At 45.7% G+C, this 15,223-nt stretch overlaps 1 protein-coding gene across 8 annotated transcripts in view; it reads right to left on the bottom strand.

Annotated features, from left to right (window-relative positions):
• LOC135896110 (G-protein coupled receptor-associated protein LMBRD2B) overlaps positions 1–15,223 on the bottom strand; it is a 390,673-nt gene that overhangs the window by 61,761 nt on the left and 313,689 nt on the right. For all 8 annotated transcript variants that reach the window (XM_065424449.2, XM_065424452.1, XM_065424451.1 and 5 more), the window contains 2 exons: positions 11,423–11,604; positions 9,497–9,739 (listed from right to left, as the gene is read on the bottom strand). In XM_065424449.2, coding sequence (XP_065280521.1) covers positions 9,497–9,739; positions 11,423–11,604 — 425 coding nt within the window. The remainder of the gene's footprint in view (positions 1–9,496; positions 9,740–11,422; positions 11,605–15,223) is intronic.

Here is a 15,223-nt window from a genome sequence, read left to right as displayed (position 1 = left end):
GTCAGTTGTCAGCCCATGTCAACACGGCAAAAGAATCTTTTATGCATCCGATTTGGAAAAAATTGCCACTAATTTAGTCCGCTGTCGCTGATAGTCCGTTGTAGCACGGTCCCTTGAGAGTGAACTTCGTTTCAGTAATAAAATAGGCAGAACTAAGGCTGCAATATGGTCCGGTATATCTGAAAGTCTGTTGTACCCGGGTTTGTTGTAACAAACATAGACTTTACATATAATGAAATCTCACTACTGCCACAAAGGAAGACAGAGGCACCATTGGTCAAATGGTTGAATTACATGTGGTCGTCTGCAAACACACCTTTCCAATTGCATGCCACACGACAGAGAGCAGCTGCCGAAGTGGAGAAGCAGAGGCAAATTTAGCTGGTCATGGCCTCAAAAATGCACCTCCAGATTTTCAAGACAATAAGCTGGCAAATGTAGCACCGATCAGGGGCACTAGGAGGCCTATGTATCAGTGCATTGTCTGTGCATTTTATCATGGACTTTACAAAGCATCGCTGCATATTCCTGGTGTGCCTTGCGTCCGATTTGGTATTTTTGTTTTGTTCTTGGCAAGTGACAAGCATGACTAGCTGTAGGGATGGTAGTACAGTGAAACCTTGTTAAACCATAGTTGGCCAAAGCTTGGAAAAACTACGTACAAAACGGTAGTACTGTTTAACCGAAATAGCATGAGGTCGACCACTTACCTGTCAAAAACGGAACTCAGAGAGAGTGCATGAAAGGAGAAAAAACATGCAGTATTTATTCACTTCGCGTGACAAAAGTGCTATTCTCATTTGATACCGCGGCGGCTTGGCAGCGACGACAGCGGCCTCAAACTTACTGAAGCTGCGAGGCAGCTTTTCAGCCAGCCCCTCTCTTCTCGGCAAAACACTCGCATGGCAGATTCCTCGTTGGAGTTACGTATTCTATGTGCATGCACGCAGTAGCGCTGCAGAAGTCGCAGGGCGTCTTTTTCATTGCGGGGCGCTGTTCTCGTTGCGACGATTGCATTCATGAGGCTGACGTAACGCACAGCTTCTGCCACTGTCAGGCCTGAATCGCCCGTGCTGTCGCTTTCCATGTCGTCCTCATCACTGTTGCTAGCTGACACTTCGTCAACAACAGAGGCAACGATGGCAAAAAGTTGAAGCTTGTAGCTGACGTCTCTTCGCGGTCGCTGAAGCGGTGCTGAACAACTTCTTTGCATTCCAAATGCCACACACCATAGTTAGTCAACAGCAGATCCCTGTCGCGTGCCAGCGCTGACTTCTTCGTGTCATGTTGGATAGCACGAACAATGTCTAATTTTTCTTCTATGCTGAGCATCCGCCGTCTTTTTTATCGGAGCTTCAGCATGACACAAGTCCTCGCTTACATGACGCGACAATGCTCTCTGGCACGCCACCGAAATGATATTGATGTTGATGTGGCTTCGTGCACCAACGCACAGGACCCTTGGAGGCCGTTGTTCTCATCTCTGAGGCTTGTTGTTCTGCTGGGCCGCATGATGGAGATGATGCACCACCGTTGTTGCGCGACAAAAAGTTGAAACACTACGTATTAACCAATCTATATTACTCTATTACACTACGTATAACCAATCTATATACCACCCGCCAAGCTGGTACGGTTTATGCGGATACAAAACACATTATGTTCAATAGCCGCCGAGTCGGGGATATGGCTTTACTACATTTAAAGTGAAACTACTCTTTAAGCAGGTACAGTTTAACGAGGTTTTACTGTACTAAATGCAACACCCTCTACAGCTGGTAGCGATCTTGCAAGCAGCACATTGAGCCTGTTATGCACTCACGCTGTGAGGCACAACCACAGGCAACTTTTGATAATAACACCATCCCCAGTGAGAACACAAAGAGGCTTTTAACGATGTGTTCCAAGAAACATCTACTCCCGTAAGGACAGCTGCATTCAAATATTCAGATTCAAGTAAAGATTACTTTCTTAAAGGTAAGCGTAACTGCTCTTAAAGGTAACTGCTCTTAACGTTCAAGTGAAGCTCTTTAGTTCTTAACTCAAGACATCATTCAAAATCTGTGTCCACGTACAGTAATCCCTCGTTATAACAAGGTCAGCAGGAGGCAAAAAAATTCGTTATAAGTGAGCTCAAGAAAAAGCTAAAGCAGTCGAGCTTTAATTGTGATACAACTACGAGGAAGTCAAAATACAATATATTCTGTGAAGCAAAACTTAATTCAGGTGCAAAAAAGGCAGTGAGCTTTGGCTGTTTCAAGTTCTTACCAGGCGTGAGCAACCCCTGCTATAATTTGACCAAGCATTCGGGGTTTTCCAGGTTTTCACTGAGTGCCTTTGCAAAATTGTCGGAGTGATGCAAAACCATGTGCTATGTCAAAACGGGCTTAAACCATATTGCCCGATGCAGTCACTCTCTAGTAAGCATATGAAAAAAGTTAAAAAAAAAAAACGACATAATCACCTTTGAATAATAAGGAGTAGTGCTTATGTTATTCAAAAAGAATATAGAAGGGAGGGGTTAGTAAAATGCACAGCAAATAATATGCATCCGAAAAAAAATGCAAATAGAGTCGAACATTCTCAAATACGAATAAAAAGGAGATGCATACAGAAGCAAATATTTTTGAATATGAGCTATTTCTATCAACTGATAGAAAGCTCAGAGGTATGAGGGCCGAACTATGTCACAAGCTTGATCTTTGGTCAGGTTCATATGCACACATTAGGGCATGCAGACTGGTCAAGGTTAAATTATAGGAAAATGACAATTTTAGGATTGAAATAATGAGCAAGGTACCAGCCGGTACCTTCGGTCAGGATTGAGTTAACCAAAAAATCTAATTGACCGGCGTTGAATTAACAGAATTCTACTGCACGAATATATGTAATCACATTTCGTTCATGGAAGCACCAGCAAGTGCGACCAACAGCCTTTGATTGACAATGACGATAAACCTACATTGGCTCTGTGCAGTGCCGCCACTTCCCACTACCTGTGTGTTCACCATACAACACTTCAAATCACTTTGGCCAAAACAAAACTAGAAAACCAGTTTCATTCATTGCAACTGTTCATCCTTTAGTTCAGATTTATAGGTGGTGGGTGCACGAACTCTGCTGAGCTAGGCCTAAGATGTGCTGAACAAGATTGACACAGCCTGAAACTCGATTTGAAGGACTGGCAAGGGCTGACAACTGTGCATTCAGCTTCAGAAGCCCATCCCTACTCACTTTATATACGGCAATAAGGCACCCTGTTAGCCAACACTTAAAAAAAAAAAAGAAAACACGGTTTCACAACCGAAACCATAGGTCTCATAACCGTATCTTGCACCATCTCTCTCTTTTCTTTTTCCTTTGTTTCTTTCTTTCTTTAATAGCTTGGCTAATATTAGCTGAAACACTTAGTATATATAAATGTACAGGTGCTGTACCAATCACATCTGTGCAATGCTAACTTGGTGGTTGATTTTATGAATGTTTCGTCCGTTCCTCTGTAGCCAGAATGACCCTGCTGCGGACAACAGGTCTTCAGCATTGCTATGCCTGAGGACCATTCAAGCTTCTATGCACACACAGAAGGAGTGCATAAAGCTGCTACAGATGAACACACCACAAGTCAGCTGCTGGGCCGCTTGCCAAGTGCTGCCGTGTGGTCACTGTTGGTGGTCCATGAAGCTCTCGAGACAAAGTAGTTTCATGACCAGTATCAAAGGACTCTACTTGTACTGCGGACGTAATGAAGCCACCTCACGCCATATCTGCACTTTGGTAGCTCATGCGAGAGACCCACGTGGCAGAGGCATGCAAAACTCACTACTGCGTGATTTCAGGCCCACAGTGTTCATACCGAGTGTTCTAACATGATATCGTTAAGGAGACGGTGTCGCAGAAAATTCAGCATTGGCATCCCACGTCGGCGTCGGATGTCGTTTCGTCGAAAAGATTTTCGAACCACCTATGCCTAGGCTCTCCAAGTGAGGCAAGGAATTTACTGAATTAAATAAATTTCTCAAGCTAAAATACGTGAAAAAATCGTACTATGACTTACACACAACCTACAGACATGATATCTCTTGGATTGTAATTTGACTATACAAGAGAACATAATTCTGTTATGCGAAAACTCAAAGAAACCCCTTTTCCAGCGTTTCTACGATTCAGACTAGCCGTGGCATCTGCCATTTGCATGCGCTGGCGTGCGAATGTTTTGGGGGTCACAGAGCGGTGCACCCGATTCCTTGCAGTACCTGCAGCTCCATCGCATCGCAGCCCACGCAAGAGGCCGCATTTCTACCACAAAGCCCGCCTTTGCGCAGAGAGTTTACGGCCAGCATTTCCCGGTAAACATTACGGTTACATACATTCCAGTTGCCAAGAAGCGTGAGAAGCAGTCAGGGACCTTTGAATGCTACCGCGTTCCACTGCTAAGGGCAAAGCTTAAGCTCCTCCAAATTTTTTCATTCGTGTTCACGAGGGAGGTTTGCAACAAATAAGCAGGAATTAACTACCGTAAAATTCCGAGCAAACGCCCCCACCCATGCACGCTCTTATCACGCACCACACCCAGGCAACATTGGCTTGGCACATCCAGTTAATGAAAAGAAGTTTCCATGGCTTCTAAATTTTTTTTTTTTTAGGTGAGTCCCTATTACTGAAATGGCAACTCGCCGCACACCATTTGGAGTTCGCAGACCATCGGCCAACAGCGGTCTTGCTGGCAAAGGCAAGATCTGCCTGTACAGAGGATCTCCCTGGGGCACAGCGACGTGGGCACTCAGCGGCAGAGGAGTGGCCGCGGCTAAGCTCACCACCGCTGATCGCTCGCCACCAATATTGCCGCTAGGTCTTTTCCAGCTCACTTCGAATCTGTAGCAGATGGCACTTCAGAACGAACCGTCGATGCTCAAAGGCAGCAATGTTTTGTTACCACTGTTGCTGCTTTACCCTCTCTTTGCAATAATTTCACACAAAGAAGAAAGCACGCTGATATCTGCAGCGTCACCAGCTGCGATACGAACATGGTGAAGCCGCAGTTCGCTGTCCGCCGTCGGTAGCCATGCACTGCAGCTCAGCATGACTTTAAGAGTGATGAACAGCACTAACAAATCTTTGGCTCAATAAAGTTCATGTTAAATAAAAGTTTAAATTTATGCCCACTGCACATTTTTTCTTGCGAGAAATTTTGTTGTCGCCATCTTGAATTTTGGCAGAATTCTGAGATAGCACTCCTCCCCATATACTTTGCCAGTAATTTGGACTTGCTTGATGGGGGGTGTTTGTTCGGAATTTTACGGTAGGAAATTTTGCAATGAAGGCCACTTTTGAATTTTGCAGCCTGGTTGATTCTCGTTGCCGACCGATGAGGATATTGGTTGCACATATTGCAATGGAGTCACAGGGTGCATTCACACGTGGCTTACGGTATGGGTGCATCAGTGTCAATACGGTGCAGTTTTGATATAAGCTGGCTTCCTACTGCACTCTGTTTACAAGATCCCTGTGAGGATTGCGATACCAACTACATCGCAGAGAAGGGCAGCTTTACACAGTGGCTGCACCAACATCAGACTGATTTGGATAAAAGCATGCAGCAACGACGTGAGCACAATGTAGACTGGATGAACTCTAGTCTAATCGCCCAGGAAATAAACTGGAACTCACACCTGCACCCTGAAGATACAATCAACAGGACCCACGCTCACTAGAAATGAAGGAACCTTACCCCCCGTCTCATGCGTGGTGTTTGCGTCACATGCTAGAACCCACTCAAACAGGCACTTCTACTTTTTTGCCCCCCATTGTGAACAAGGCTTTCATGCGGAAGCCAGAACATCTTGCTATTAAAGCTTTATTTGCTCGGTGTGAGTCTTTTTTTGTCACATTTCATCTTGACCAGACGGGTTTCCGTCGAACTTTCAATTGCATACGTCAATCCCATGTCACTCAATGCAGTTTCCAACTGCAAGTACAGTAGAATCTCAATGATACAATTACAGTTGATCCGAATTTCGCAATAATATGCATTGAAATAATGCTTCAGACGCGCTACACTATATAGAATACGCTATGATTCAGGTTTACACGAACGGTTTCTCAAGCCTTCGTAGATGATACGAGTGCACCAATGACCGGTGCACGTGAGCAGGGTGACCTGGCTGGTCTCAGAGGTGGAGCTCTGGCTAATGCGCGGCTGCTGGCCCTTTTCGCACCCCCTTCCCTTCACCTACAGTCTTTGCTGTTCGAGCGGCAGCCGCCCCCCTTTTCACTCACTTCCCTTCACCTTCCCGTCGCCGCCGCCGCCAGTTGTGTAGCGTACAAAGTGCACTTGGCATGAAACCTGAAAATCCAGGGGGAGACATGTGCCTGACAAGTCTACGTCATCCATTTCACGCAAGCTTGTCTTCTCCCCCCCCTTTTTATTGCTACGCCGCACTTTCGCACAGGCGATCTAATCTGAAAGAGAAAGCCAAACCGCCATTGCCATTACGTGCTGCTGCGTGCTGCTGCATGTGTCTGTTTAGTTACAGTGTACCAGAACATGGAGAGTATCTGTAACGGCCACACTTTCAATGCAATGAAAGTGACGTCAAAAGAACATAACGCAGTTGGGGGTGCTGTGATAGGTAGCACACATGGCACCATGGTGCAGAGGTAGAATGTCTGCTTCTCATGCAAAACACTGGGGTTCAAATCTCATCAAGTAGTAGTGGTCTTCTCTCTCTTTTTTTTAATACTTCATGCGTGAATGTTTTTATTTTTTTATATTGTTGGTTAATACAGTACTTGCTTCCATTGCTATGCAATGCAACAAAAAGTCAAACATACCTTCCAGGAACAATAACAAAATGCAGTTTTTTTTTTTTTTTTTTTTTCAGAGAACGAGAATTTTTCTAGTGCCACCGCACGGGGATCAAAAAAACTACCGTATTTACTCGCATAACGATCGCACTCGCATAATGATCGCACCCCTGAATTTTGTCGTCAGAATTCGATTGTTAAAATTTCCCGTGTAATGATCGCACTCCGAACTTGCCGCAGCGATATGTCGTGTGCCAAGTCTAGCTAGTAATGATCGCGCTTACCGTCTGTCGAATACTACGCGAACGACTCTTGAAGACAAACCAAGCGGTCTGCACGCATCAAACATTCTTAAGCAGATGCCCCATTTCATTCCTTTCATCACTTTGCACACTTCCATGACAAAAAAAAACAAGAAGTTACAACCAAGCTTGGCTTTATTATGTGTAGGCTTTATGATGGTTGTGGTCAACAACAACAACAAAAAAGGCACCTTTCAATTCTTCTCATCTGCACTCGTGGACATGCAACAAATCGCGGGCGGCAACGATCGTGGCCACATTTACACTGATACGTTATTAGTGTACCCTATTCATACGCCGAACCTTGTAACACAGCTAAGATATTTGCCCACCCTTAGCAGAAACATGCCGTATTAGGGTAGTAGTGAAGACAAATACCGCAGTTTCTGCAGCATGCCTGCCATGTTTTTCTATGTCACTGGCAGCTAAGCGCGCCCATCAGTTTCTGTACCCTCAAAGTGGACATGGCCATGTTATTGCTGCAAACTTGCCGATATTAACGATATTATTCATTACTGATAGAGAAAAAACTGTTTCAATGCATGTAATGTACTCACAAGAAGAAAAAAAATCATGTTCGGCGCGTTCGGCTTGCTTCGCCGGCTGCCATTTTCGTTTCGGTGTCCCACACTACATACAGTGGCAGCCGCCTATTTGTTGACCTGTTGTCATCTCGCAGCAAACTGGGATGAAAAACAAATATTTTTGCGGGAAATTTAATCCGCGTAATGATCGCACCCCTGGATTTGCGTCAATTTTTTTTTACAAAAAAGTGCGATCATTGTGCGAGTAAATACGGTATTCCAACCGAAGCATGGCCTTTGAGACTTGCATGCATATGAAAAGCTGCTGACGCCGGCCCGACAGGCTCCGCTCGCTTTGCTGGTTGTACATGCTTTCTGAAGCTGTCGACGCAAAAGGGAAACGGACAGTAGCCAACGTTCGGTGACTGCAAAACGGTGCAGGTTCAAATACCGCCGAAGAAGCGATATTGTGCCTGTGCTTTCGTTCTTGCTAATTATTGTAAACAGAACTGTGGACATGGTAATATGTATCAACGAAGTTCATGTGAATGAGATGTGCCCAGTGTAATTCATTAATTAACAGTATGGGGTAGCTCTCTTGAACAACCTTCTTTACTGACATAGTATTTTGACTTTTCAAAATATTTGCCGGAGTGCATGCTTCATGCATATCATCAGTGATGGGGGACCTCTCCTGTGGTGCATTCAGTGCATGAATACATGTGATGTGACACCACACATGTGCTGTTGCTGCTGAAAGTGCTGCCGCAGATGCTGGAAGGAAACATACGAAGCGTTCTAAGCAGAGAGACCAGAACTTGAATATATGAGGGGACAGTCAGGCATGGATGAAGAAGATAAGCGAGCAGAAAGCAGGCTGGCTACAAGCCATCTGCAGCCACTGCACACGAGGATAATTCAGAACGTGAAGCATCACTTGACATGACTTTTAGTAAGGCATCCCCTGGCAAAAATTGATCGCAAAGTGAGAATCTGTGGATCAGTCGACTAGATGCATTGCATTTCTTGGCCATGTCTTAGGACCATGTAACCTCGGACACAATCACAAACCGTTTTCACAAGTGTGCATGGGAATGGATGCTGCTCCGATGGGAGATAATGAAGAGCCTGATGAGGACTTGGTGAATGAAGGCTGGGAGAGTCTGGAAACTCAAGCTTCCGCTCAAGTCTTTGTCACCGCTGATGACAACGTTGCAACCTGCGTGTTAAGGTCCATGGAAGGCTTGGTCGATTAAGTAAATGAAATCGAGATTGACAGGGATAGTGAAGACGGCAAACGTGTGTGAACAACTTCGTCCACTGTCAGAAACCCCTCACGCTCTCTATGTTCTGCACTGCACTGCAAGTGCCAGCAGCGTGAGCGACAAAACTGCTGCATGAATTTATGCCTTTCAGGTGGGTCCTGTCAGCAACATCGAGGGCAGGAAGGTGCAAATAAACATTACGGACTTTTGTGGCCGGTAGTAGTGGTGCCCAATAACGTTTGTGTTCATTTTCGTGTTCAGCTTGGCTTGTTTTGGCTCATATGAATGCAGGATGATATGAATATTTTGGCATGCTCCCAAGAAATTTGTATCATTAAGATTCTACTGTATGACGTAATGCAAGCTCATATGCACCATAGGCAACCTGAAGCTGACTCCAATAACCAAGTGGCATGGAATCACACACTCATTACCCCATTTAAATAACAAAAAAATTATGCCCTTTATTGTCCCACATGTCCTCCTAATATACTTTCATCAATGGACAGAGGGGGCAGGCCTGACCACCCCTGAAAGTCCCATGCCACTCGGTTGCAGCTATTTCTACTCGCAAAAGAACGTTTAAATAGAAAATGGTAACCTCAGTGTAGGCGGTCTCGACACGGTGTGCCTCGGAGGATACGTGCGTGTCCAGGTGCAGCAGGCCAAGAAAGTTCAGGCAGAGTGGTGGCGTGAGCCGGCACAGCAGCATGCCGGCAAAGACCAGGCTGTAGGCATCCGTCAGGTGATGCGGCGCCAGGTAGTAATAGTTGAGAACCCGCACCCGGAACACGGTGTAGTAGGCGCACACGCACAGGTAGCCCAGGGTCACAATGCTCATCAACTGCACACAGGTCGTCAGAGTGTGCAGATCTCTTTGTTGGCATTTCTTGAAATGTCCGCATAAAAAATGAAATTTAAGAACTGACTTATACAGCTTCACTGTCTTTCATGTACGAGTTATTCAGATTTGCATACATCTGCTAAAAGTTAATATTTCTTTTACAGCATTCTCTTTAAAAAAAGACAACATCAGAGCGCAGAGACTCATTCGACACATCTTTTTTTCTTGTCTGAAAAACTGACCATTGCAGAATAAACAAAATTTGAAGTGGAAAGGTGCTGTTTACACCAGTAAAATATCCAAGTGCCCACTCTTCAACATTGTATCTACTCAAACAGCCTCACGATGAACTTGAGTCTTCAGTGCAGCTGATCCTCTCGGCCATCGCAAGTGGCAAGCTGATCAACTAAAACTCACTCTGGTCTTAAAAAGACCCTCAACAATCGCAGATCCCACATGCTACTGTGAACATCTCAGCCAAATTCATGCACTGTGCATGGGGCTCACAAGCCGAGTCACCTTATTTTCGAACCCTCTCTTTTCGATGGAACCCTTCTCCTCACTTTTTTCGGGACTGCCCTATTTCATCATGTAGTAAATTCCAATACACGGCTGCTATTGGCCAATAGCTGACATCAATAAAAAAGCGTGAGCTAACTACTGTCTGCTCCCGTGCGGCCCCGCCCACCCACGCAAGAATGAAACTTTGGTCGCATGGCTTATAGCGGTGTCATAGTCATTGGCTCTTGGTAATTTCGATTAGTCTTGAGCACTCAGCTGGCCTCGAGCTGCGCGAAGCTCAAGCACAGACCAAACATGTACGCCATGCTTGCCACGGCTCACAGTGAGCAGCGGTTAGCATTTACAAAGGACGTGGGCCAGTGCGCGTTCACTCACGGCTGCTCCTGGCTAGGGGGGCTTCACATGGAGCTTTGTATTGAGTGCTAGAAAGTGCGCGACCTGAAATTTCCCACTATCTATGCAGAACAAACCCGGTCTGCACCACATAGCACAGCCAGGCTGGAGCACTCCAGCTCTGCACGTAGCCACACGTAGTGTCTGCTGCACAGCGCAAGTACTGCGACTGCCGCGGCCTGCTGCGGTGTGCCCACTCGCCGTAACACCATAGGCAGCCACTCTACTGCCAATGGTGCTCCTTTGGGATGGAGGACATTGAGGGCAAATGGGAAAGGTAAGTGGTGCTCTTGAAGTATCTAAGTTCGTACTAGACCTTTTTGAAAAATTATTGAAATATATTCCTAGGGGGTATCATATTCATTCAAAGACGTTTTTGAGGCTTCATAGAAATGTGGTTCAGGGCCCTTAAGTGAGGCATCACTGCACATATGTAATGGTGCAAGAACCACATCAATAAGAAAGCAGCTGAAAGTTAGTCTCTGCTGTCGTACGTTTCTTCTAAACAGCACCACAAGATGACACGACCACGAAATGAAACTAAGAACACAAGCGCCATTCATTCCGTGTTTTGTGTTTTTCTGCAACACCATTTCAAAGAAATGAGGCCTTATCAACTTACCCTATTGTCAGTTTTGGTGTGGTAGCTACACCAAAGCAGTTCGTAGCTTTTCATCACACTATCAAAAAGTAGACTGCTCACAGTTGGGTGTCCAATTCCAAGCGGCACCTGCAAGTGCTCTGGAATGGTTCTTTACTGGTGCTGACCTCAATGGCGAGGTAGTCGTGCCGCCGCTCAGCCGCCCGGTGGAACAGCCCAAACAGGGACACCATGGGCGAGCGAATGAAAAAGGTCATCTCGCTCCACACCACCACCACACTCCACACACCCAGCAGGAGGGACAGCGCCCGCAGGCACACACTGCGCACCCGGCACAGCCAGTACCATTCTGCAATAGGGACCAGGATTCTTCATCGCAACTGGCACGGCCGCCTACAAATCTGCACTTTCAACCACGTAAGAGTGACTGTGATATTCCACTGATGCAAAGTGTTGCTGACAGTTTATTAATGCAATTACAGTAAAACATTGTTCATTTGACTCCCGCTGAGTGGGGGTCGAATTTGATCAGTGAAAAACGGCCGGAATGCCGGAATGCTTCAGGTCTAGTCGTCTTTTTAGTCCTTTTATTGCATTTGCCACTACGCATCACAATGTGTTATTTGAATGCCTTTAGAACTGCGCAGTCGCTATCCATGGTCCCGTCGATGGCAACCACGGTTTCATCGACAGCGGCTGCACCTAACAGTAACTCCAAGTCATTTTGACTTGGAGCTGAGAGTTAGCATCTGTGATCGTGCCAATCGCAACCGTGCTTTCATCCACAGCGGTTGCGGCAAGTAGTAGTTTCATTTTGACTGAGTGTGCATTCGCTGCGTGCCTTCAGAACTACTAAGTCAGCATTTGTGACCGCAGTGTCGATAGCGACCACGGTTTCGTCTGCAGCGGTTGCAGCAAACAGTAGTTTCATTTTGACTTGGTGCGCATCAGCTGCATGCCTTCAGAGTTGCGTGGTCACCATCCATCCATGACTGCATCAATAGCAACCCCGGTTTCATTTACAGTGGTCGCAATGAGCAACAGTTTAGTTTTGACTCAGTGCAATGCATAGGCAATACCGAAGTCTACACGCTAGCATGAAACCAACCGGCCACCTTCCGACGGACGGATAACCTGTTGCCGACTAGCTCACTGGTGAAAAACTTATAGGGCTGTGTGTGCAGTAGCAAAAAGCATGCCTTTGGTAAAGGTGTGGGTCTTGCGGCAGGGCCACAATGCAAAAGAAGCTGCTGTGACTGCTGATCAGTCATGAGACGACCAGAACTGCAGCTTCCAAACTGCTTTTGTGCAAAAGGGATTTGCTGATTTGTTTCATTCATTCATTCATTCATTCATTCATTCATTCATTCATTTTATTTCAGCATTATGGTACATTATAGCATGTACAAAATGCTGGGGGCACAGACTAAATGCCAAAAGCTTGACGGGGTCTGTACCCGATAATTGCACTTTGACAGGGGCAACAGGAAATGTTCGTATGTGACAAGCTTACAATGCCAAAACTATACATCCGAACCGAAAAATATAAAACTAAAAGTGTTGAAATTAACATTAAAAAGGAAATATATTACTTTGATGCACATCAAAATTTACCAAAACTTGGCAAAACATTCCAGTACAAAATCAAAACTTAACAGCAGCAGCATTACAGAAAACAATGATGGTTGTTTAAAAGAGTAAGCAATGTATATGCGATCATTTGTTGGCCATAGTATGGGTCCGTGGTATAAACGAAAAAGTGATTCCGTACGTATCATCAACATGCACTCTTTCAGTCAAATTAGCAAGTTTTTTCAAGCACAGATTGTGTGTTTTAATGTCTTGTTAGTAACATGTCATTAGTCAAGAATCGTACAAGTCGACAACAGGTATTACGTTTAGGTTTTTACAGATAGGCCCTGTGTGTGCGTTATACAGAGCATTGACAATCAAATGGACAGCACTTTTCTGTAATCTAGAAAGCCTCAGAATGTTGCAAATTGTGGTGGTTCCCCAGACAAGGTAGCAATAGCACAGTTTTGAAAGGAAAAGTTTATTATACAACAACAGTTTTACTTTCTCAGGCAAAAAAAAACATGTGCGCGATAATATGCCAACCGTGCAAGAAAGGCTGGAACAAACAGAATCAGACTGCAAATCCCAGGACATGTTTTCATTAAAGAGTACACCAAGACATTTCACAGCAGGAACCACTTCAATTTTTGATGTACCAAGAAAAAGCGCTAAATCAAAGTTGACTTTCTTGTTTTGAACTCTAAATATAACCGCTTTTATTTTTAATGTATTTGTAGTCATCGTGTTGTTCAAACACCAGGTATGCAATTTTGCGAGTACTTTATTTGCTCTAGTTTGAATTTCCAATAAATCTGATCCTTAAAAAACACACACACAAAAAAACAAGCTAGTATAGTAGAGGCCCTAGGATGCTTCCCTGCGGTACTCCGCTGTTTAGGGATTGAAAGTTTGATTTATAGTTATTAAGTTGTACCTGCTGCTGGCGATCACTCAAGTAGCTTTGCATAAGTGTGAAAAATGCTCCACGGAATCCGTAATGCTCTAGCTTTGTGCTGATTGTGTTGATGTATATGTTTGCTGTTCTCTTGGTACCCTTGATAATTCACAACATTTCGTTAATTCAAGCATTTTAACGCGACAGCGTTAAGGAGCTCGTGTCGCAGAAAAGCCGGTGTCGTCGGCGTCGGGTGTCGGTGTCGGCGTTTTGCGGCGTTGACCGTGAGCGATAAATCACGGCAGGCACTCCATAAATAAAAAGCAACTTCCAAGATGGGCTGGGTGGGAACCGAACCAGGGTCTCCGGAGTGTGAGACGGAGACGCTACCACTCAGCCACGATTTCGATGCTTCCAAAAGGTACAAACGCGCCTCTAGTGAATGCGGTGTTGCCTTCGAAACGAGCCGTGGAAAGTTATACTGTGGTGTATATCGGTAATTATGACCATGTAACTTACAGAAGTCGCAATTACACGAGTAGCGAAGTGCGTTTCGCTGCATTTCTTCTGCGCTTTCCGCACACGGAGAGCCATCTTGCGGCAAACACAGAAGACCCCCTCCTCTCCATGTACGGCGCTGCCCCGACAGATGGCGCGCCACGCGCGCATTGGAGCTGTCGCGGCTCGGACTCTCTCCCCTGACAACGCTTCGCCTTGCTCCCTCTGTAGAATCAAGCGTCCTTCCTTTCTTTAGATCACTATCTCTCTATCTCTCTGCCCATGCCGATCACGGCGTTTGGCTGGCGTGCATCATTTCCCCCTCCGGGATACCGAGTTCTTTGGTTCGCTCCGCTTGCTCAGGCGCACGTTTCGTTGCTGCGCCGAACGCCGCGTTGCTCGACCATATGGCTCGACGCTCACCGCGTCTGATGCGGGGCGCCTCGTAAGTGATGGCTGCCCTGTAGCCCATTGTCTTACACCCATTGGCGGGTCGACGGGAACGCTATCGCGTTCCACTCTTGAAGGCGAAGCTTAAGCGTCCTCCAATTTTTCTTTTGGTCCTGTGAAATTTAAATTAACGAGGTTATCCAAATTAACGGCAAGGATTTGATGGTAGGTCTTCACTAAAACTATTTTGCTGAATATTACCGTAGCTGCTAGTTGGAAGCGAAGTTATAAGTGTGAGGGAGTGGATAGTGATCAGGAGGGTGCAAGCATTGAGCACACGGTAGTTGCCGCACCAATCCCATAGGCCTCATTTTGGTACTATGTGGAGAGCTGAGGACCAACTGCTCAACGAAGGACGGATGATACCCAGTCACAGCATGTGGTCGAATTCTCTCCTTGCTATGGCGAGGTGGTCGGCAGCGAGGCGTCTAGGTTGACAGAACACTGGGGGTCTTGTGGTGACAACATGATGCGTGACATTGCGATGTACTGGCATCTAGAGATTAGAAGGTTTTGTGATGGCTGGGAAGTCTGATAGAATTGAAGGGAA

Source organism: Dermacentor albipictus, chromosome 6 (assembly GCF_038994185.2).
Source record: "Dermacentor albipictus isolate Rhodes 1998 colony chromosome 6, USDA_Dalb.pri_finalv2, whole genome shotgun sequence".
In the NCBI taxonomy this organism is placed as follows: Eukaryota; Metazoa; Arthropoda; class Arachnida; order Ixodida; family Ixodidae; genus Dermacentor; species Dermacentor albipictus.
Note: the sequence above shows the minus strand (reverse complement) of the source record. Positions and strands in the feature narration are given on the sequence as shown.